Consider the following 21,261-nt stretch of genomic DNA (forward strand, 5'->3'; position numbering starts at 1 on the left):
TCAGTGTACTATGTAGGGAGCATGGAGATATTTGAGATGGATCCCATGAGGGGGCGTCGTTGCTATGGTTACAGCGGTACAACGAAGGTGTTTTACGCGGAGAGCAGTTTAAAGGCTTCTCTGTTTAAACTAAATAAGAATGGCAATGAACGACAGTGAAGACCTGGAGAAGTTCCTAACGAACATTGACAAGATTAGTAAGTGCTTTTAAGATTAACACTAGCCTCGGCACCTTACTAGCTTAAGGTAAACACTGTTGGCTTCCTACATGGCGAACAAACGTTAACGTTTACTGCTATCGCTAGCTGACGTCGTTGTTGCTGAAATAGACAATGTACAAAAGTTTTTAATAATAAGTTCTAATAATAATAATAGTTTCTTATAATAAGAGAATTCAAGTAATTTAAGGTGCACCGACTGTATAGAATTTTCGTAGAAAAGCTTAACATGCTCTAAAGCTGGACCTCAGCTTAAATGAATCATCCTCAGTGTCAAGCGTTGACTACAGGGAGTATGGATCTGGGGTGTCAGGGGTGAACATGCACCGTCCAGTACATCTGGGATACCCGTTTAAGCTGGAGTGGCTTCTAGCAGTGAAGTTGCTGATTGTGAGACTGAATACCCCTCCCTCACTCCTCCCGCTCTAAGTCTTCTGTAGGACCTGCTGTGGCAGTCAGGGGTTTCTACAATTTTTCACTTCTGTGACGAGGAGGATTCATCCTGTCATGTTTTTCATGTGCTTACTAACATGTTGAATCTTCTATTTATCAAGGTTTGGATTTTTAAACCTTTCTCAGGACAAACTGGACAGCCGACACCAAGTTATCACTGCCTCTTTTTATTTTTGTGTCTTCCATCTGGGTACAATAGCTGCTTCAGAGTAAAAAGGCGAAAGGCACTTACTCCCTAGACGCCATCAATTTCTGACAGCAAAATTCCAATATCCTCACAAAAGGAAAATTGTGTAACTATTTATACAAGAAGAAAAAAATGAGCAAGTGCGAGCATAATCTATGTTTACACACTAAGACCTGTAATTTTACTGGTTTTAGAATTTCACCCTGACACCTGCCTCTTTTTATTTGTTGTCATCAATAAACCGAGCTTTGCCTTTACAATTTACAGGTGAGCTGGTGAAGGAGTTGTCCTCCAGTGACGTGGCCACTCAGGAGAAAGCTGTGGAAAAGGCAGAACATTTTGTTGTGTCTTTAGAAGAAGAGAAAACTTGTAAAACTCGACTCAACAGGACAGTCATAAATAAAAATCCTTCATGTGAGACCTTGCCTATGGTAAACTATGCTTTTGTTGATTTTATTAAAAACATATGGGCAGTGGTGGAGGCTAGGGTTGAAGAAACAAATACTGATAGATTCCTCTAAGGACTGATTCTGAGAAGAGATGTGTTAGGAGTGGAATTATTGTTATTTCAGTATTGAGCTTCATCTCTGTTGGGGATAGTCAGCTCAAACATAAACCCAATTAAAAGTGGTGTTGCATAATTGAAATAATTAAAATCAAGTAAAAACAATAGGACCACAAAACAGCTTGAGCAAAATTGGACTCTGGAATAAAATATAAGAGTAACCCCCAACAGTGAAAATTTACAAAATTTTGCTGATGTTGTCACCAGCAAATAAAAAAGAAGGATAACTTTCCTCACAAATAAAAGTTGAGTAGAAGCAATATAATGAAATACATAATGTAATTTTATGACTTTAAATGTCGTCTCTGATAAGTACCATTCATTCATTCATTCATTCATTCATGCATTCATTATCTGTAACCGCTTATCCAGTTCAGGGTCGCGGTTGATAAGTACCATGTTGTACTAAATAAATATAGCAAATGAATATGATTGACATTTCAGTCAAATTTGATTTGCTTTTTTTATGCCCTTACCTTTGGGTTAATTTTTAGTTTACAGGTTTATTATTTAATGACCAAAGGCAGCATATAGGAACTAGAGAGGTGAAAATGGAGATGGATCAAAGGACAGAAAGGAGTGCAGAGTAAAAGGAGTTTAGAACATTTTGAAAACCAGATTGAATCAGGGAGGAAAGATCAGTTGAGTTATTTCCAATATTAAAATTACTTCCCAGAGGACTGAATGCACACAAGTCTACACTTCTATGGATATGATTAAGCCTGTTCACTATATGATTGTGATAAAATGTTTTGTTGCTCAAGATAGTACAAACCGGATTCCAAAAAAGTTGGGACACTAAACAAATTGTAAATAAAAACTGAATGCAATGATGTGGAGATGGCAAATGTCAATATTTTATTCGTAATAGAACAGAGATGTCAGATGAAAAGTTGAATCTGAGTAAATTTAACATTTTAAAGGAAAAATGTGTTGATTCAAAATTTCATGGAGTCAACAAATCCCCAAAAAGTTGGGACAAGGCCATTTTTTACCACTGTGTGGCATCCCCCCTTCTTCTTACAACACTCAACAGACATCTGGGGACAGAGGAGACCAGTTTTTCAAGTTTAGAAATAGGAATGCTCTCCCATTCATGTCTAATACAGGCCTCTAACTGTTCAATCGTTTTGGGCCTTCTTTGTCACACCTTCCGCTTTATGATGCACCAAATGTTCTCTAAAGGTGAAAGATCTGGACTGCAGGCTGGCCATTTCAGTACCCGGATCCTTCTCCTACGTAGCCATGATGTTGTGATTGCTGCAGAATGTGGTCTGGCATTATCTTGTTGAAAAATGCAGGGTCTTCCCTGAAAGAGATGACGTCTAGATGAGAGCATATGTTGTTCTAGAACCTGAACATAGTTCTCAGCATTAATGGTGCCTTTCCAGACATGCAAGCTGCCCATGCTACAAGCACTCACGCACCCCATACCATCAGTGATGCAGGCTTCTGAACGGAGTGTTGATAACAACTTGGGTTATCCTTGTCCTCTCTGGTCCGGATGACATGGCGTCCCAGTGTTCCATAAAGAACTTCAAATCGTGACTCATCTGACCACAGAACAGTCTTCCATTTTGCCACACTCCATTTTAAAAGACCCCTGGCCCAGTGCAAACGTCTGAGCTTGTGGAGCTTGCTTAAAAATGGCTTCCTCTTTGCACTGTAGAGTTTCAGCTGGCAACGGTGGATGGCACGGTGGATTGTGTTCACTGACAATGCTTTCTGGAAGTTCTGTTATTTCCTTGACAGTGGCATTCCTGTTTGAGGTGCAGTGACGTTTAAGGGCCCGGAGATCACGAGCATCCAGTAGAGTTTTATGGCCTTGACCCTTACACACAGCAATTGTTCCAGATTCTCTGAATCTTTTGATGATGTTATGCACGGTTGATGATGATAACTTAAAAGTTATCATAATCAAATAATAATATCATAATATCATTATCATAATAAAATAGAAAAGTCTTCTATTTTACGCTGGGTAACACCATTCTGGTATTGCTGCACGATCTTTCTGTGCAACAATGGTGGAATTGGTGATCCTCTTACCTCTTACCTCTTATCTTGGCTTCAGAGAGCCACTGACACTCTGAGAAGCTCTTTTTATACCCAATCATGTTGTCAATTGACCTAATTAGTGTTAATTGGTCTTCCAGCTGTTCGTTATATGCTCAATTTATTTTTTCCAGCCACTTATTGCTACTTGTCCCAACTTTTTGGGGATTTGTTGACACTGTGAAATTTTGAATCAACATATTTTTCCTTTAAAATGTTACATTTACTCAGATTAAACTTTTGAACTCTCATCTATGTTCTATTACGAATAAAATATTGACATTTGCCATCTCCACATCATTGCATTCAGTTTTTATTCACAATTTGTTTAGTGTCCCAACTTTTTTGGAATCCGGTTTGTATGTTTTTTTGTGTATTACCTGAAAGCTGATATGTGTTTCAGGGTCTTCAGTATTGAAATACAATGACCACTCAATACAGTAATCACCATGTTTACATTTGGGAAGCTCGTGACAGCTCACAAATTAGTGCTGTTAGCATCCTGGCATACTCTGTGGTGTGTATAAAAATGCTGAGCAGGCCCAAGTGACCTTGATTTTTTATCTATCTATAAAAATGTTAGAGGAAAAATCTACATGACTTTTGAAAAAAGCACTGAAGTTTATTCAATCTGTGCGATGTTCTTGCATCAGTGCAGTATGTTAGGAAAACATAACAGCAGTTGTTCCTCAAGTGACACAGAATGTCAGTGCAGGAAGTAATCAGACTGTCAGCAAGAACAGTCTGTCCACAGCTACACAAAAAGTACAGAGGGGCATTTGTGCATGATTATGTATTAAAGTAGGGTCTTCTTTTGATTTCTAGAATGCAGCATATGAATCCAGCCCAAGTCCAGGTAAAGTTTTTATGTGCTATATATGACAAACCTTATTTACTCCCTTTTGGCTGATTCCAGTGTCATATATTTTTAAGAATATTTCTGATACCATTTAAGGCTTTGCTTTTAATACAGACTAGGCTTCTGGTTTGTTCTGAGGATCAATAATTCTTTTTTTCTGTATAAAACTGACACTGCTAGAAATCAGTATATACTTGTCTTTAGATATATTTCTTGGCTTGTTTGTTTATCTTATTCCTTTTGATTCTTTAGAGAATTTTATGAAAGCTTTAGAAAAAGACGCATTGGAGAGAAGAAAGAGAAGACAGGCGAAAGAAGAGCGAGCAAAAGGTGTGTGTGTGTGTTTGTGTGTGTGTGCGCGCATGCTGGATGCTCGTCTCAGAATCGTTATCTAGCTGAATTTACAACCGCAGCCTCACCATCTCATGCTCTCTGTTTGGCATGCAGCCCTGAAGGAAAAAGGAAATAAAGCTTTTGCCCTGGGTGACTATGAAGTAGCTGTCAAGTTTTATACTGAAGGTCTTGAGCAGCTTCGTGACATGCAGACCCTCTACACAAACAGAGCTCAGGTACTCAGTGTCACTCTACGTTATGCGTTCACAAACAGTGTTCTATTCAAACAACTGAAATGTTGTTTTTTTTTCCTGAAATGATAGATAAGCCTATGCACTATAAGCTGATGTTCACCTTTTGTGTACCTTTTTGCGGATCACGCAGGCCTTAATCAAGCTGCAGAAGTATAAGGAGGCCATAAATGACTGTGAGTGGGCCCTGAAGGTAAGTGTAACTACAAGGAAATTTGTCAGAGGTGCATCCTCATTTATCACAGTGTCAACTCAGGCGCTGCTTCTCAGGTTCTGTCCCAATTAGGAACACATAAGGTCAATGTTCAAAGAACAGAATGGGTTCTCTGCCAAAAACTGGGTTGAAGTCAAACCTTGGACTAATAAGCTGTGTGTAATAATCTCATCTCACTTCAAAAAACTCATGTAGATTCATGTTCTTTGCCAAGCTTCGGAGTAGCACCTTATTAATACAGAGAAAAGTTAATGGTGGATTCCTGATGAATTTTTGATATGTTCAGGTAACTAAATCATGTTCACACTGAATCTCACCTACAGTGCAATGATAAGTGTATTAAGGCACATGTTCACATGGGAAGAGCACATCTAGCATTGAAGAATTTTGCTAAGGTGAGAACAGTTGGTACAATTGAATTCTTATTTTTGTGATGCAATGCAACCTTGAGTTGTTATTCACTTATTTTCTTATCTAATCTTTGCTTTCTTGTTGATTTATATAAGTACTTTCCTCATTTTTTCCGCAATTCTTCAGTCTAGATGGTGCTATGAAAAAATACTGGATATAGAGCCAGAACGTGAAGCCATGGTGAAAGGTAAGTAATGGCAAATTATGAGCCAGTTAAGAAGTGTAAGTACTTCAGATCTGACAAACATCCACAGGTGTTTCTGTCATGTTTGTCCATATGAGAAGACAAGGTTCTGGGTTTAAAAGCTGTGCGGGTGTCAAGAAGCCACTTTTGTTCTCAGATCAGTTGACTGGCCAGCACAGAGTCCAGATCTCAACATCACTGAATGTGATTTTCACTCAACCACTTGGATGTGAGAAACACAAAATGCAGCTAAATTCTAAGACTGATTGTTGGGGATCTTTTGACAGAAATCCCTGCAGATTGCTTTGAAAAATATGTGGCAATAAAATAGAACCTGGGGCAGCGCGGTGGCGCAGCAGGTAGTGTCACAGTCACACATCTCCAGGGACCTGAAGTTTGTCGGTTCAAGTCCCGCTCCGGTGACTGTCTGTGTGGAGTTTGGTGTGTTCTCCCTGTGTGGGTCTCCTCTGGGTGATCGAGTTTCTTCCCATGGTCCAAAAATACAAGTTTGTAGGTAGATTGGTGACTCAAAAAGTGTCTGAAAGTGTGTGCGCCCTGTGAAGGACTGGCGTCCCCTCCAGGGTGTATTCTTGTCTTGCGCCCAGTGATTCCAGGTAGGCTCAGGAACCTGTGACCCTGAACTGGATAAGTGATTTCAGACAATGAATTAATGAAAATAGAAGCTGTAGTAAAGACTAAGAGTGGACACTGTGTGTGTGTAATTTTCTATAAAATGCTTTCTACTATTTTCCTGTTCCTGAAAAATGAATATATTGTATTTAATGGCCCCTTTGTCTAGAACTTAAATAAACAAGTGTTGGTGTCATATTTTGCCCAGAATTGTACAAACCCTGTTTCTAGAAAAGTTGGGATATATGCCGAAATGCAATAAAAAAAAAAATTGTTGATTTTCTTGAAATTTGAAAGAAAAGATTTCCAGTGTTTTCAATGACAACTGGATTAGATTTTGTAACTATGATAACTGAAAAAAAATAGTTGACATAAAATCAAAATAAAAAAAATGTATATACCGAACACTATTTCAAATATTCCACTATATGCACAGAGGATACAACTCTGGGATTTGGGTTCTGGGGCAAAATGGATTGTGGCTCTGCAATTTGTGCCATATTTCCTCAGAAAACTGTCAAACAGTTTAGAAAGTAAAAACAATTTTTAACACTAGACAGCAAACAATTTAAGTTCTTGACCATCTACTGTACATAATAATTTCAGTCTGTTTAGAGTAAGCCCAGAAAACACTATTGAATATATGTGACCTTTGAGCCCTTAGATGGCATTGCTTGAGAAACTGTTATGCTTCTGTTACAAATATAGCAACATGAGCTTACTTTGGAAAACTGTTGTCACTTTACGCAGTTATTCCCTGCATTAATACTTTGCAGGAAAATTCTCTTGGCCTGAATATACAAACACTTTCAAAAAACATTTGAAGATCAGTTTTGAAGACTGCATTCTCAGTGGCTGCAAATAAATGCCCTTAAAATCAAGTCATATTTACCATCATTGCCATATAGTTTGGAAGCTCTTAGAGAATACCTCAACTCATGTTTCTGAAAGCAGAGAGTTTGTCATATCTTTAATTTTTGATTGAAATGAAGGTCATGATGTTGAGAAAGAATAGTTACTGAGGCCTGATATTTTACATCAAAAAAATAATGAAGCAGGGTATGAGAGTTTCTGACTTTAGGCTTAACTCACTTTAGCAATAGATGGAAAGTTCTGCTTGGAGGTCACTGATATTAAAATTTTATTCAATAATTAATATTTAGTGTTTTTGATAGAATATGTTTTAGAAAAATGAAGTATAATTTACAAAACACTTAAGCAAGCAAGTCAATATTTATAAAATTATTGTTTTTTTTGTTTTTTTTGAGCAGATACATAAAATTTGCTATCTGGTGAAATTTATTTTTGATGTACTCTTTGATGTTATTATATTTGTTTATGGAGAGCTGTGAATTATTTGTACCTCAGGCATCTCTCACACATCCCATTTTAACCCTCTCATTGCTCACTAGCAGGTCAAAACTGTCACAATATTTCACACACGGGGAGCCAACCATGTCCTAATAGCAGATATACAGTATTAAATAATTTAATTTGATTATATTAATAAAGTAATTAAATAAGCTTTGAGAGGTTAAAATAGCACTCGGGCTAGTTTATTGATGTTAAAGGCCACCATGACCCTTTAGAAGGTTATTGTTTTGAAGCTACATAGGATAAGAGATTTTGTATTTTTCCTGAAATTTAAATGACCAGCTTCAGAAATATTTGAGATTGTTTGTACTGTTCCCTAAATTTTAAAAAAAGAATTGTCAAACAGTTAAAAATAATTGCAAACACATAATATTGTGAAAAAAATTCACAGAATTCAGAAAATCTGGAAAAATCTCAGTTCGTTTAGGGCAAGGCCAGAAACCACTGTGGAATATATGGGACCTTTGAGCCCTCAGATGGCATTGCATGAGAATGATTTTGGTTATCAGGCCTCATGATATAACAGATATTTTTGCCATTTGGTTTTACCCTAAATATTTTGACTGTGGTGTTTGTCCTGACATTTGTCAAGTTCACAATTCTTTTTACAGTTCCTTAAATTTTTGTTCTATATTGATCTAATACTAATCCTTAAAAGCACTGATCTACAGATTTTCTATTATTGACCTTCCTGTATAGATTACCTGACACAAGTAGATTTGGAAGAGAAGAAAACCCTTCAAGAAAAGATAGCAAGAGAGGAATTAAAGGAAGGCAAAGCAGGGGTCACAATGGTTCCTGACTTGCTGAGAAAGCTGGACAGATCCAGGGAGATGTGCACATACTACTGTGGGGGAGTGGAGCTTCTCTCACAGGCTATCAAAGACAGTGAGTGCACATAATACTTCCTTCATGAGTTTCCTCCTCCATTTCCTCTCCCCTGCAGTAATGCCCCCGCCTGAATCTCCCTCATCCTGTCAGATAGTCTCTATTCTACAATTAGCCCCAAAGAACACAGTGTGTTGGCTGGAACGTCTGATGCAATTGGCAGAGCAAATTTATGCTGAATATATACCTATATCTGACTTTGTGTCGTCTCAGCAGCTAAGGCAATATTTGTTGTGTTGGGAATCAATAGGAAAAGAAGGGTGGGGGTGGGGGGTGTGGAGATCTCATTGATTCCCACCGTGCGCTTCATTAGCACTTCATGATGAAGATACTCTTTCCATGCCATCAGCAACAGAGGCAGCCTTTGAAGGTATTAGGAAAACAAGGGCAAAAATCAAATAAAGGCATTCAGCTAAATTTTTAATAAGTTAAAAATCACCTATCAGGATTTCACTGTTCATCTGTAGCCTGTGACATCCAAAGACTGAAAAGCCTCATTTTCCATAAGAGCTTACCTGAAACAAAAGTACTTTTAGAAGAACAACTTGGCCAAGTCATAACTTTTGAACTTTAAACTAAATGTATTTGCTGCCCAAGTTAACTGAAGTCTTTGCTGCAAGAAGTCTTTTCTCTGTTGGTAGTTATCAATAAAAGCAGAATGAAGGCCATGTCTCAACATCAAAGTCCCACAGACCATGTAGCCTTGAAAGCTTTCTCAAATGAATAGCTCTCAGCCAGACCGCTGGACAAAGAAGATACCTGAATGGGCCTTTGTTGGCTAATTTCTTTCCACAGAATGTGCACTGCTTTTGGCCAGATAAACGTGCTGTCCCTGGCTCCTAATGAGTTTTTGTTTATTTCGGTCTCCTTTTCTGTCTCTTTTGCCCTTGACTACATTGACTATAAGGGATTGTGTGTCTGTGGAGGGTCAGTGTGGTTTGGTGGTGATATGTGGCTCTCACTACACACCAGCTTATGCTGACAGTATCTTCTGTTCCGCGTAGGTACTGGGCAGACATTATTCCGATTAAACAATGGCTTCAGTATCATCGCTGACAATAATGTTGTAAGGAGGTAAGGTTACGGAGGAAATGTTTCTGACAGCCTGCGATAAGTCTTCACTATTTGGAACATGTTTATATAATGATATTCTGTTGCTCTGCTGTTAATTCTGCTAGGACCTCAATTCTTTTGATGCTGCAGCAAGTGAATATTTTTACTGTAAATTGTGCACTAGCAGGCCTTGATTGATTGCAGCCTTAGATGTCTTAGACAGCTCTATTCATCAGTAGCTTTGTTGGTGGCAAATTTCTTGTAATGACTTTATGTGAATTATCAAATTTAAATATGTATTAAGTGTCAGGCTTCTGCTCTCAGGTCCAGTGGGTTTTCTTCCAAAGTGCATTTAGTTGTTTTGGTTGTAATTCAACATGATTTGCAGAAAGCAATCTGTATGGAGAGGTTCTTTATGATTTCCTGCACCTTCTATCTGTTCCTATCTCTCTTCAGCTGTCTTGAACAGACTTCTAAAGAGCCACACAGTGAAGAACTATGTGTATCTGTACTCAGATTGTGGAAAGTGGTTTGCTGTGGAAATGGTAAGTATTAGGTTTGTAGACAGCTGCTTATTCAACATTTTTCCAGAAACCAAGTGTATTAACAAGCAGTTTGTTGCTCCCTTGCTGGAGTAATGTCCTTAACTCTTCGGGAAAGGCTTTACGCTAGATGTTGTAGCGTTATTGACATCATCTGACATTGAAGGATTTTGTTATTAATGACAAATGCCACTCCAACTCATATTACAGAAATGGTACCCTATTACCTCCAGAAAATATACCTCCTTATAGTCAATGTAGAATGAAGTTAAACTGCTCTGCCGCCCAATAGTAGGGGGCTTTTAACCCTTCTTGGTAACACTTAGCATTGGGCATGGTGATCTTACACTTATGTCCAGCCACTTCAGTGTTGCAGTGCTTTTTTTATGGAGATTAAACATAATGTCACAGTATGTAAAGTTACAGCTGTGTTATATATCATTTTCTAGAGAAAATAGCATTCTTTATCCTAATCAGCTATACAGAAATCAAATATCTGGATTGGGTTCAAGGTTTTAATCCAGCAGTGATTTCTCACTGCAAATCTGAGCTTGCATTTTGAAACAGATCTAGTCTGAGCTGGAGAGCTCCCCTGCAGTCATTTACTAAACCCTTTAAAACTCATCTCTGTTGTTCCAAATGATAGTTAGAAATAATTTCCAATTAAAAATATATAGAATAAATAATGCTATAAAGATGCTTAGATGTAACTTTACACTTTTACCTTCTCATTATTCACTATGTGCAAATTCAGAAATATGAAATTTGTTTTCATCTGTATCTCCACCCATCCCCCTGCCACTTGCCTGAAGCTTGAAGGTCCTGCCCCACAAGTTGACATGATTAGTTTCTAAGGTTTATAGTATTAGAAACCCTGGCTGTCTGAATTTGCCTGTTAAATGCTGCCTTTGGAATGCTACCCTTTTAAAGCGGGAATGCTCAACCATGGCAATAACTGCTGCAATAAATGGCACAATGTAAGCTTATCAGTGAAAGTGAAAGGGGTTCTGAATTCACTCATTAGAAGGGGTTTCTGGATAAGTTTGGACATACAGTTTCTAGTACTTAGCAAAACAAATAAGATGGGGACCTTGGTCTTTTCCTCTTAATAAGAAGGCCCCCAGTTGTGTGTGTGGGGGGCAGCTTAGCCAGAGACGGCACAGCGCAGCTTGAGGTTCAGTTCAAAGGAGAACCACAAGGTTCTCTTCTGTTCTGCGCTGCTTTTAATGGGTGCACCACACTGAGGAGAGTGGGAACGGTAAGAGCAGGCCACTGCATCATTATGTCTTCATTAATCATTAGTCTCCAGCTGCATGTATGGACAACAGGTCTATTGACATAATTCCATAGGTTATGAAATTGTTTATTAGGGTGGGGGTTTGGGGGTGTGGAGGTTCACTGGCAGTTCCTAAAGACACAGATTCTCAAGTGTGCCCGTTTTTTTTTTAAATATGAAGGAATGCTTACTTACTTTCTCTCCTCCAAAGCATAGAAACTGGATGTGCATAAAGACTTCTTCTGTTACAGTTTTTTGACATTTCTATGTTCATTGTAGTTTATGCCAGGTGTTTGTGGTTTTGAAATAATGTACTATAAGTCTAATTAAAACTCAAACTAGTTTCACTATTTCTCTGCTCATAACATTCATGTTCCTGTTGCCTTTGTCTCAAGTAAACATTTTTTGTAACACTGTCACATACAGAGGAAAATCAGCAGCTGTTGCTGCAGTGTCCCAGCACAAGGGAACAGATTGTGCAGTTGCTGGCTTCACCAGTGTCAATAATCCAGCAGGCATGCTTAGCATTGCTCTGCATGTACTCTCAAACCCAGCATGGGAGACTTCTGGTGATTGAACATCTCAGCCTGCACAGGTAAGAGGTTTTATGATCTTAGAAAAACAACACATTCATCTAAAATACAGAATCTAAATGACTCTGGCTTGGACATATATTCCTAGGACAATAAAACCTTTTATTGAATTTGAATTTTAACATGCCTGTCCAGGGTGTTGTCCTTGCCTTGCGCTAAATGATATCAGGTAGGCTATTGACCCATTTGACCTGTATTAAGCAGTTACAGAAAATTAATGTGTATGAATGAGACTTTAATATAATGTGGGAGTTTTTTTTTACATCTTTTATGGCAGAATGATTTGGCAAAATACTATGTATTATGGCTTTTAAAGATCTAAAGTTTGAGATCACTCTAAATAAATAATCTTGACATCATTACTTTTAAGACAAGACACAACAGGTGAAACTGACTAATTTTGTATTATATATTTATATGTGATTGCAGTGTAAATGTTGGTAAGTACTACAAAAAGTCAGAACTGCCAGGACGTGTCAGGCCATGGCATCTGCATGGCAACATAAACAACATGATCAAACGCCAAGACTTATATCTGTTCCTTACTCTGATTGGTTCCTTGTCAGACCTTGCATAACGTAAACCAAAATTTAGTCATGCCCAACTACTATCCAAAAAAAGAAAACTGGAAAAATAATAATAATATTAATAATAATAAAAAGAAAAACCTCACTTCGTTATCTCTGTGTCACTTCAGAGCAAATGTTTCATAAATCATAAATAATTGTTAAAGTATGAAAATGGGTGGACAGCATTTTGAAGAGAATATGTTAGAAGATGTTATAGATTAGCTCTATTCTGTCACCAATAAAATGATTGATAGGACAAAAATAATTAGTTCTGCCTGTAGTACTTTGCCTAAAGTTTGCAGTGAAAATCCAGCAAAGAAACATCTGATTGCCAGATCTTTTAATTAAATTTGTTTAATGGGTCCTCCTACATGAGCCCAATTCACTTTCTCACTTTTTCTTGCAGGATGGTGGAGAGCTTGATGGATTGCGTATGTAGGGATGTCACGTCAGGAACTGTGGTACTCACTGTTCTGGAGGACTTGGCTGGAGAAAATAAGTAATGCCCAGTCAATATATTTACTCCCACTTCACACCCACTGCCCTCCCTGGCCACCATGCTGATGAATTCTCATGAGGCACTAGAAAGAACAACCCCTATTCAGAACAAAACCTGTACATGACCCGCCCAAGACCCCATTACATGCCCATGAATCATATCCCAACATATTAAACCGAGACATATTCAGATTTACTCAACTCAATAACCAAGGGCCTCTGAGAATGCAAAATGAACTGGTTTGAGACCAAACAATCCATCACTGTATAGTGTCCCAGCAGTCATCTCCATGAAAGACAAGAATCTCTCTCTCTTTCACAATCCATTCAAGCTCTAATCAAAGCTGGAACAGGTGGATTATGCTGTGGGTTTTAGCTGTATTCTGCCATGATTAGTTGTTGCAGACAAAATTCCATATTCATGGATAAATGTAGAGAGTTAGATCTTTCAATGTGACAGGATCAAGGACAGATGATTAAGAACCTTCAGACATTCTGCCATAGAAATATCAGTGAAATAAATGTACACTATTGTACATTGAGGGTGGCAGTGTAGTAGTTTAGTAGATTGCAAGTTACACTGATATATAAGCTAGCTTTCAACCAGACAATGTGGTTTGTGGACTAGTTCTGAATAGGAGCCAGCGGTATATATTGGGAACATGATGTAAAATATATAAAGAAGTAAAAAATAATACATTATTTATTAAAAATAAACTATTTTTTAACGTATCCACTTATAATACAAGCCCTGCAACAGTAGCTCTAAAATGTGCTTTGTCTTTTTTACCCCCTGCCTATAGAACAGAAACACCCCTCAGTTCTGGTATAAAACAAGCTTACGTTAGCCTAGTCTAATAATAGTTCATGTTCAGTAATTCACTTTCTGCATATGGTGGCTTCAGGCTTTCAAATGTTGTATTAAAAATGCCTGGAAATTTAAGTTAAATCTTCATGCTTCATATAGTGAAAATTAACAGAAGGGCCTTGTGCTGTAAAAAGATGAGAACTCCAACTAGCTCATGCCAGTTAATTCAGACAGTCAAGACTTAATATGCTTGTTTGCAATGTATCTGTCCATAAAATGCCTTGCAGGAAATCAGGTAGTTGCTAAACACTGAAAGTCTCTTCAAACAGAAGTAAAATCTGCAGTAAATACACTGATAAAGGGTCAAAATGTTTACCTAGAGTCCTGTTTTCCTCCTGCAATAGGCAAGAGCACAAGGCAGTGATTCAAGATTTAAAAGCTCTGCCTGGATCAGTGCTCACAGTATGATAATCAGCTGGTTGGCTTCTAAGCCCAAGGCTCGATGTGCACAGGAGTTAGAGGGTGATGTGAGGCCTAAACAACACTAAAACTATCAAAAATTGATGTTACATTAGAGTATTTTTCCTTTTCATTTGCAGGTTTCAAATGCAGTTCAGGGAGAACTTTGCTGAACTTTTTTCTTCTTCTTTTGAGCATTTGCTGGTAAGATTTTTTTTTTCAAATATATTATTTTATATTTAATTAAAAATGAAAAACTATTTAAAAGCCATTTTCAGAGGAAATTAAATAAATGAAGAGTTGCTTCTGATTTTGCCCAGAGCTGTAGGTGTATAAAATATCTTGTTTCATGTCTAGGGCAATGTTTCAGCGTGCAGCCAAGATATGGTCCTCTCCTTAATTTCTGTGATTGGGACCATGTGTCAGGATGAAACCATTAGCAACAAGATGGCAAGCAGTGAAGAATTTTGGAGGAGCGCTTTCAGTGCCATGGTAATTTTGATTTAATGTGATAACTTCCTTGACATAAAGGGGTGTCCAAATAGTTTGTCCTTGAGCATCACTGAATAATGTATTACGTTTCACTGGCTTGAATTCTGATGACAAGTTTAAGTTCCTTTACATATTGCATGCTGCAAGCTGTGAAATATGATTTAAAAAAATGTCTTTGACATCACCCAAACTTCACAGGATGCACATTTAATTTTTAGGAATGTCAAGTTGAAATAATGTTTTCGTTCCAGGGGCGTTCTACTATCTGTGAATACAGAAATATTCTCTATCCTCTCCTGGGCCTGATGATCAACATAGCCTCTAATCCTGCTCCTGTCAACCAAGTAAGGGGGGTGGTTGGGCTAGCTTTGAGATATTGTGTTAACACATTGATTTGCTTAGAGAAAGGGAGAATAATGAAACCAAAAGGAGAGAACATACTGTTAGTGTCCCTTCCCCTCACCCCCCACTCCCCCTTTGCTTTAATCAATTCTGGGGAAATGTGAACGAACAATTGTACTGAGAATTACGTGTGTGTTCTGTGTGTGTGTTTGTGTTTATCAAACAGGAGCAGGCTGTTGTGGGTTGCAGCAGGTGTGTGGTTCTACTGAGTGATCCCGATGGAGACATCATCACTGTGAGTGGATTTGTGTTTTTGCCCAAACCAAGGTGAAATCAACCAGGCCTCATATTAACAGTCTCTCAACTTTACTCAGGGAACAACTGTTTATTCTTAAATACAGGTTGTGTATTGTTATAATGAATAATTTTTCATGCTTACAAAGGCAAGCATTTTTAAATGTACTAATTACCAGTGATTGAACTGACCACAGGGTTTAATTTACACATACAAATCATCGGATTCAATTATAACTGATGACTGGTAGTGTGCAAATATCAGAGACCCTTTATTTGTTTAATTTCCAATCAAATTGGCCATTAATTACATTTCTTTTTCATTTTCAGGAGATATTTCTGAACATATTAAACAAGTTTTCCTACTTTTATGAGGCACTGGGAAGTCAATGGAATATAATGGGGATGTAGAGAGTATTTAACACTTAACAGCCATGAAACACTGGGCAAACATTGCTTTAAGCTTTTATATTTGAAACAAAGTTTAGATCAGAATACTTGTTTCTATCCATTCTTTCATTGTAAGCTCTGGGCTGTATAGTTTTCCAGAGGCTGTAATGGAGGAAAGGAAATATATAAAAATAAAGAAGAAAGAGCATTTAGTGGAAAACATAATTGCAATTTAATATTATCTTTGTTTAGTTAAATATTATTTAGTTACATATAAACGTTTTTCTGATGCTGGAACCGAAAGGTTTGACTGGAAAGGCAATAAACGAAAGCTGTTCTCTCCCTTTTGCACAGTACATTATGGCTATACCATGGAGAAAGTTTAGCTTCCTAAATACGTTTTTGCTTGGTTGGCATAAGCCCTGGGGAACTCTTTGGGGAAGCAAGGAAGCATTTACATAATGATTACTGTAGAGGCCCTAGGCATAAGCCTAGAGACAATTTTCTCTGACTATGTAAATCAAGCTTCACACACGGACTTCCTGGCTGCGCTAGGTTAGTGGATCATAACTCCCAAGCTGTTTTTCAACATACAATTATGGCAAAACAGTTTCACTCCATCTTGTCTGTCTGATGAATAATGGAGGAGATTGTTTAGCTTTTCATTGCTCAAATAACACTTGAACAGAGGTTGTGACAAGAAGTTGTAAAATACATGTGGTGCAAAACTGTCCGTCTGACTTGAAACGTTCTAACCGTCTTAAAGCACCAGAGACTGGCGTAACAAATGATTGACTTTCAGCTTTTGTCTTTGGCTTCAGAGAGCAGCTGGGTTGCTGAGTGTGGTCCTACCCAAGTCAGTGGCTGCAATTCAAGAAACTGTGCAACAAGGAGTGGTGAAGAGACTGCTGAAGATACTGAAGGTAACATTATTAGCCAGTGACCTCAATTTAAAAATAAACTGCAGTAATATATAGAAGGCCAATAACAGCTTAAAGCAGTGAGAGTAAATAATTTTAGACATTGTCTTGGATAACTATGCACTCATTCCACATTGAATGCCTACAACACATTTCTAAAAGTTGAGACAGGTACCTGTTTTATCACTTTGGGACAAACGACACCAACATATCAAGTTTTAAAAGGGACATATTATGAAAAATGCAGTATTGTGCATTATCACATTAATTTGGGCATTTGGAATGCATACAAACCCACAAACTCTGAATTAACAACACCCCAATCTGCATAGGAAAAAATGAATAGTTCTGATATTATGCTGCTGCTTATGTAGAATGCAGACAGTTTCCCCAATCACAGTACTAGACCTGCATTTGGAGAGCTCGAGGAAGAGGTTAAATGGTGCAAAACAAACAATGAGCATGGAGAAATAAGTATACAGAATAAATCTGGTGAAAACAAGAACAGAGAATGAGAGAATTCCGCTCCTCATTACTGCTCTTGCACTGAACAGAAGCTGAAACTGTTCATTCTGAACAGGGATGTTTAGTCAGAGGGAGAAAGTAGCTGTGACGTTTGGTCCTTGTGTTATTTTGAACAAAGCATGTCACAAACTCTTCATTAAAACCCCAGAACTGTGTTAACTTAAGGAAAGGGAGTAAAATGTGTCTCCTTTAAAGAAAACTACTTTGTTGTGCAAAGTAGTTTTATTTATTGATGCAGCCACAAAATAGTGAGTATTGACAATGCTTTTCCAAGTGTTCCTGAACCCATGTAGTGGATATCAATCACAGAAACATGCCAGGCTTTTCATCCTTGCCTTTTACACAAAGAGATTTCTCCAGATTGCTTGAATCTTTTGATATTCTGCACCATAGAGGGTGAAATACCTTGAAATAATGATCTCATAATGATGAGAGGAATGTTTTTCCCAACCGTTTAGATTATTCACTGATGCTTTTTTTTTTGGCAGAGCTGTGAGCCTCTATCTGTCCTTGCTCCTAAAGTGCACCTTTTATAGCCAAGCATGATTGTGAATATTTTACATCATTCCTAGATAACTGTCTCAACTTTCTAGTGTATTGCAGGCATTAGTTTGAGAATGAGCATATACTGCTAAGAAACAGTGAAGCTGGTAAGAGACAGTAAATATCTCGTCATTGTAGTGTGTTTGTTTAAAGGAATTTTCTGTTTTAAGTGGTATTCCACATACTGTAATCCATATTAGCATGAGGTTTATAGTTTCAGCAGCGCATCCATCATGAGAATAGCATATATTGGTTTAATTTGTACAGTGCTAGTTCTTTAAAAACAACAATTGTAACCTATTTTCCAGCATATGTGCTATGATGTAAAGTTTGCTGAAGCAATTAAAGTGTCGCTCTTTATTCTTCCAGGGAGCCGGGCTGACAAGCTCAAGATACTCCATTAAAGCTTTGGCGGTGTGCACCGCCTCAAGCCAGCAGGCCTGTGAAGAACTGGTTAAGTTTGATAAGAGTGTGTATTGGCCAGGGAAGGGTATTGGAGGGTGGTACTGAATACAGTGTTCCATATTATGTTTCAGTGGCTATACAGTGACTTTGTGTTTGTGTGTGTGTGTATGTGTGTGTGTGTTTGTGTTTGTGTTTAACCTTGTGTGATTTGTTTAGGGCTTGTGACTTTGAGGAAGCTCCTGGGCAGCAGTGATGAGGTAGTGGTGGGGAATACAGCTCTGTGTCTAGGGCACTGTGTGGCGGTACAGGGAGCAGCTACTGGTCTCCTCAACACAGACAGTGTTCAGCTTCTGCTGCGCCATGCCGCCGGCAATACCTCAAGATCGGCCGTGCAACAGAATGCCGCCATCGCTCTGGGAAAGCTGTGCAGAGCAGACCAGAGGTACTCTAGCTGCCAGCTGCTCAGTGATTATGTCCGGAATCTGTTCCCACATTCGAATCATAATCACAAACTGAGTTAACAACTGTTCATCTAGAACCTGCCACCTGTATTGCATTGGTTTATATGCTGTATTTAATAAATTATTACACAAAATCCAATATTAACCAATAATGAAGAACCTATTTTACATGCAGTGCCATCAGTAATGCATTGATCACTCTGTTTTATTTTTACAACATTTCTCACAAATTCAAGTATAGCTATTTTATTCCATTTGCTGTAGTTATAACCTCTAATATGTTGAAAAGCTTTAGACAAGATAGAGGGACATTTCTGTGAGGATTTGACAGCATTCAGACATAAGAACACAGGTGAGCTCAGGTACTGGATTACACAGGTGAGGTCAAGTACTGGAGAATGCAGGTAAGGCCAGGTATTGGAGAATACAGGTGAGGTCAGGTATTTTAGAACACAGATGAGGTCAGATACTGCAGAACACAAGTGAAGTCAGGTACTGGAACTCACTTCTGTATTCCTATCTGAATGTCATCACAGATTCCGGATGTATGAATGGTGTTCTGTCACTGCAGAGAACAGTTACACTGGTCCACAGCCCAGGGCAGGAACCTTTATATTTTTCTAAAGCATGCTTGGTATTGGGTATGAAGACCTTCGGCTCTGTTCAAGCAGCCCATTCTATCTGCAGTGCTTTCTCTGGACCCTATACAAATTATGTGTGCAGATAAATGCCTGAGTCAGAAATAGGTGCACCTTAAAGTAACTGCACCATATGATATCACTCATTATAGTGATAGAAATGAGTGTGTTTACAAAATGTGTGTTTACAAAATGTGTGATTTATAGTGTAGCTCAGTTTTTTATGTTTCTATGGTGCTCTGCAGAAGATGTTATAATGATAATCCTGTTCTCAGAAGAGTGTGATGTAATCCAGTAGAAACTCTTGGCAGACCAAGTTTCTGCAGTAGAGAACCTGTCACCTCTCAGAGGACATACTGCCCTGTATGTGAGACACTCTGCGAAGAGAGTCTGTTTAGGGACAGAGTTCAATAACAGAGACTGGAATATATGCTGGGAAATAAGCAATTTAGACGATTGGTCTTCAGAAGGGGCCATATATCAGCAGAAATGACCATGAGAATAAAACTGATGTCAATTCGTCCTTGTTAATGTAAAATGCAGACTGCTGACTATGGCTTTTTATTTATATAAAAAAAAGCTTATTTAATGTCAGTAGTCAAACGAGGGATTTCTTTGCTTGTTTTAGGAGATAGTACAGCTGGTCTAAGTGAGAAAACTCTTGTTTGATGACTCCGTGCTTTTCTTTTACTTTCAGGCACATGGCAAAACTCAGGGAGCTTCATGGCTTGGAGATTCTTCACTCCTGTATGAAATTGATCACGTAAACCTCTCTTACCATTTATTCTCCAAGCCCCAACCACAGGCAGTATCTCTCACACACGAATACAAGAGCACACACACACACGCACAGATGCTGAGGTACTTGGGTGCTGCCCTGAGATTTGCAACCAAGACGATCTTCAAAGATAAACCTCCACTACTCAAGGCCAGCGTTTATTACGCAGTCATTCTCTGTGTTCATTTTAATTAAAGGGGGCTGATGTTGGTGCGCTAGATTACATCCTGTCCAAGGACAATTCATGTTTCCATTTTCCTCCTTCCGGAATGACTGACTTTGCATGTCTTTATGGTTTGATTGTATTTGCCTCTGTTTGTTCTCAAATGGAGAAATAATAGCTTTTTGTATATTGATTTTAATGGTGAATAAACCTGGCTGTTCATTAGAATGAAATAGAAAAGCCTTTTTTTATTTTGTATTTTTTATTTTTTATTTTTTTTTAAATGAATTCTGGTGAACAATTTTTACCCTGTGCTCATAATTTGGTGAAATTAGATTGGGGAAATAAATCTAGCAGATGCACGATTTTGATAACTTGATAAGCCTCCTCTCAAAAGCTGTAAATTTACAGCCATACTGGGAAGTGGGTTTGAATAAGTTCACCTTGGATAGGACTCAAACAATTTGCCTTCATTTTGTATTTTTCATTCATTCTAATCAGCTCGTACAAGTTTGTACTTTAGTTTGCTATGTGCACATTATTTACCAGTGTTGTTGCACTGTTCTCAGAATCATAGTTGTACAGCGTGCCCTGAAATCTGTATTGTACTGGTAAACTCAGGACTGTTGATGTTTTACACTTTGTGTACATTGAAGTAGAAAGGCAGATTTGAACTCTACACATGATCTTTGTGAAATGTTCATTCACATTAACATTTGTGTCTCATTTACTTACATACATATTTCTGACTGTCATTTCACCTCTCTCTTAATCATAACCGTATGGCCCAGAGAAGCGTGTGGGGCTGGCAGATATGGTCACTTCCAGCTCATGATTGCTTGATGCTTTTCATAATATAACTTTTTTGTGTGTGTGTTCTGTCAGGGAAT

General features: G+C 38.1%; 1 protein-coding gene across 4 annotated transcripts; it reads left to right on the top strand.

The window, feature by feature from the left end:
• The first annotated feature begins 71 nt into the window (after window positions 1-71).
• ttc12 (tetratricopeptide repeat domain 12) lies at window positions 72-20,581 on the top strand. Of its 4 annotated transcripts, XM_066684995.1 has the most exons (21): window positions 72-197; window positions 1,126-1,289; window positions 4,304-4,334; window positions 4,590-4,667; window positions 4,785-4,906; window positions 5,055-5,114; window positions 5,459-5,530; window positions 5,673-5,733; window positions 8,434-8,622; window positions 9,627-9,696; window positions 10,132-10,220; window positions 11,920-12,088; window positions 13,062-13,154; window positions 14,561-14,624; window positions 14,778-14,912; window positions 15,164-15,256; window positions 15,481-15,549; window positions 16,760-16,861; window positions 18,296-18,395; window positions 18,548-18,773; window positions 20,128-20,581. In XM_066684995.1, exons 1-21 carry the CDS (start codon window positions 140-142, stop codon window positions 20,195-20,197), a joined length of 2,115 nt encoding a protein of 704 aa, XP_066541092.1. In that variant the 5' UTR covers window positions 72-139; the 3' UTR covers window positions 20,198-20,581. The 4 variants fall into 4 exon arrangements, with proteins under 4 accessions (XP_066541092.1, XP_066541117.1, XP_066541101.1 ...); XM_066685020.1 differs by lacking the exon at window positions 20,128-20,581 and having other exon boundaries at window positions 18,296-18,379; window positions 18,548-18,666; XM_066685012.1 differs by lacking the exon at window positions 72-197 and having other exon boundaries at window positions 1,183-1,272.
• The last annotated feature ends 680 nt before the right edge of the window (window positions 20,582-21,261 follow it).

This window comes from Hoplias malabaricus, chromosome 1, assembly GCF_029633855.1.
Source record: "Hoplias malabaricus isolate fHopMal1 chromosome 1, fHopMal1.hap1, whole genome shotgun sequence".
Lineage (NCBI taxonomy): Eukaryota > Metazoa > Chordata > Actinopteri > Characiformes > Erythrinidae > Hoplias > Hoplias malabaricus.

What these genes read in the sequence shown, in the direction of transcription:
- ttc12 (XM_066684995.1), top strand. Translation starts at nt 140, where the DNA reads ATGGCAATGAACGACAGTGAAGACCTGGAGAAGTTCCTAACGAACATT. An exon ending in GAAAGAAGAGCGAGCAAAAG is followed by an intron (nt 4,668 to 4,784) that starts GTGTGTGTGTGT and finishes TTTGGCATGCAG; the next exon opens with CCCTGAAGGAAAAAGGAAAT. An exon ending in GACTTGGCTGGAGAAAATAA is followed by an intron (nt 13,155 to 14,560) that starts GTAATGCCCAGT and finishes TTTCATTTGCAG; the next exon opens with GTTTCAAATGCAGTTCAGGG.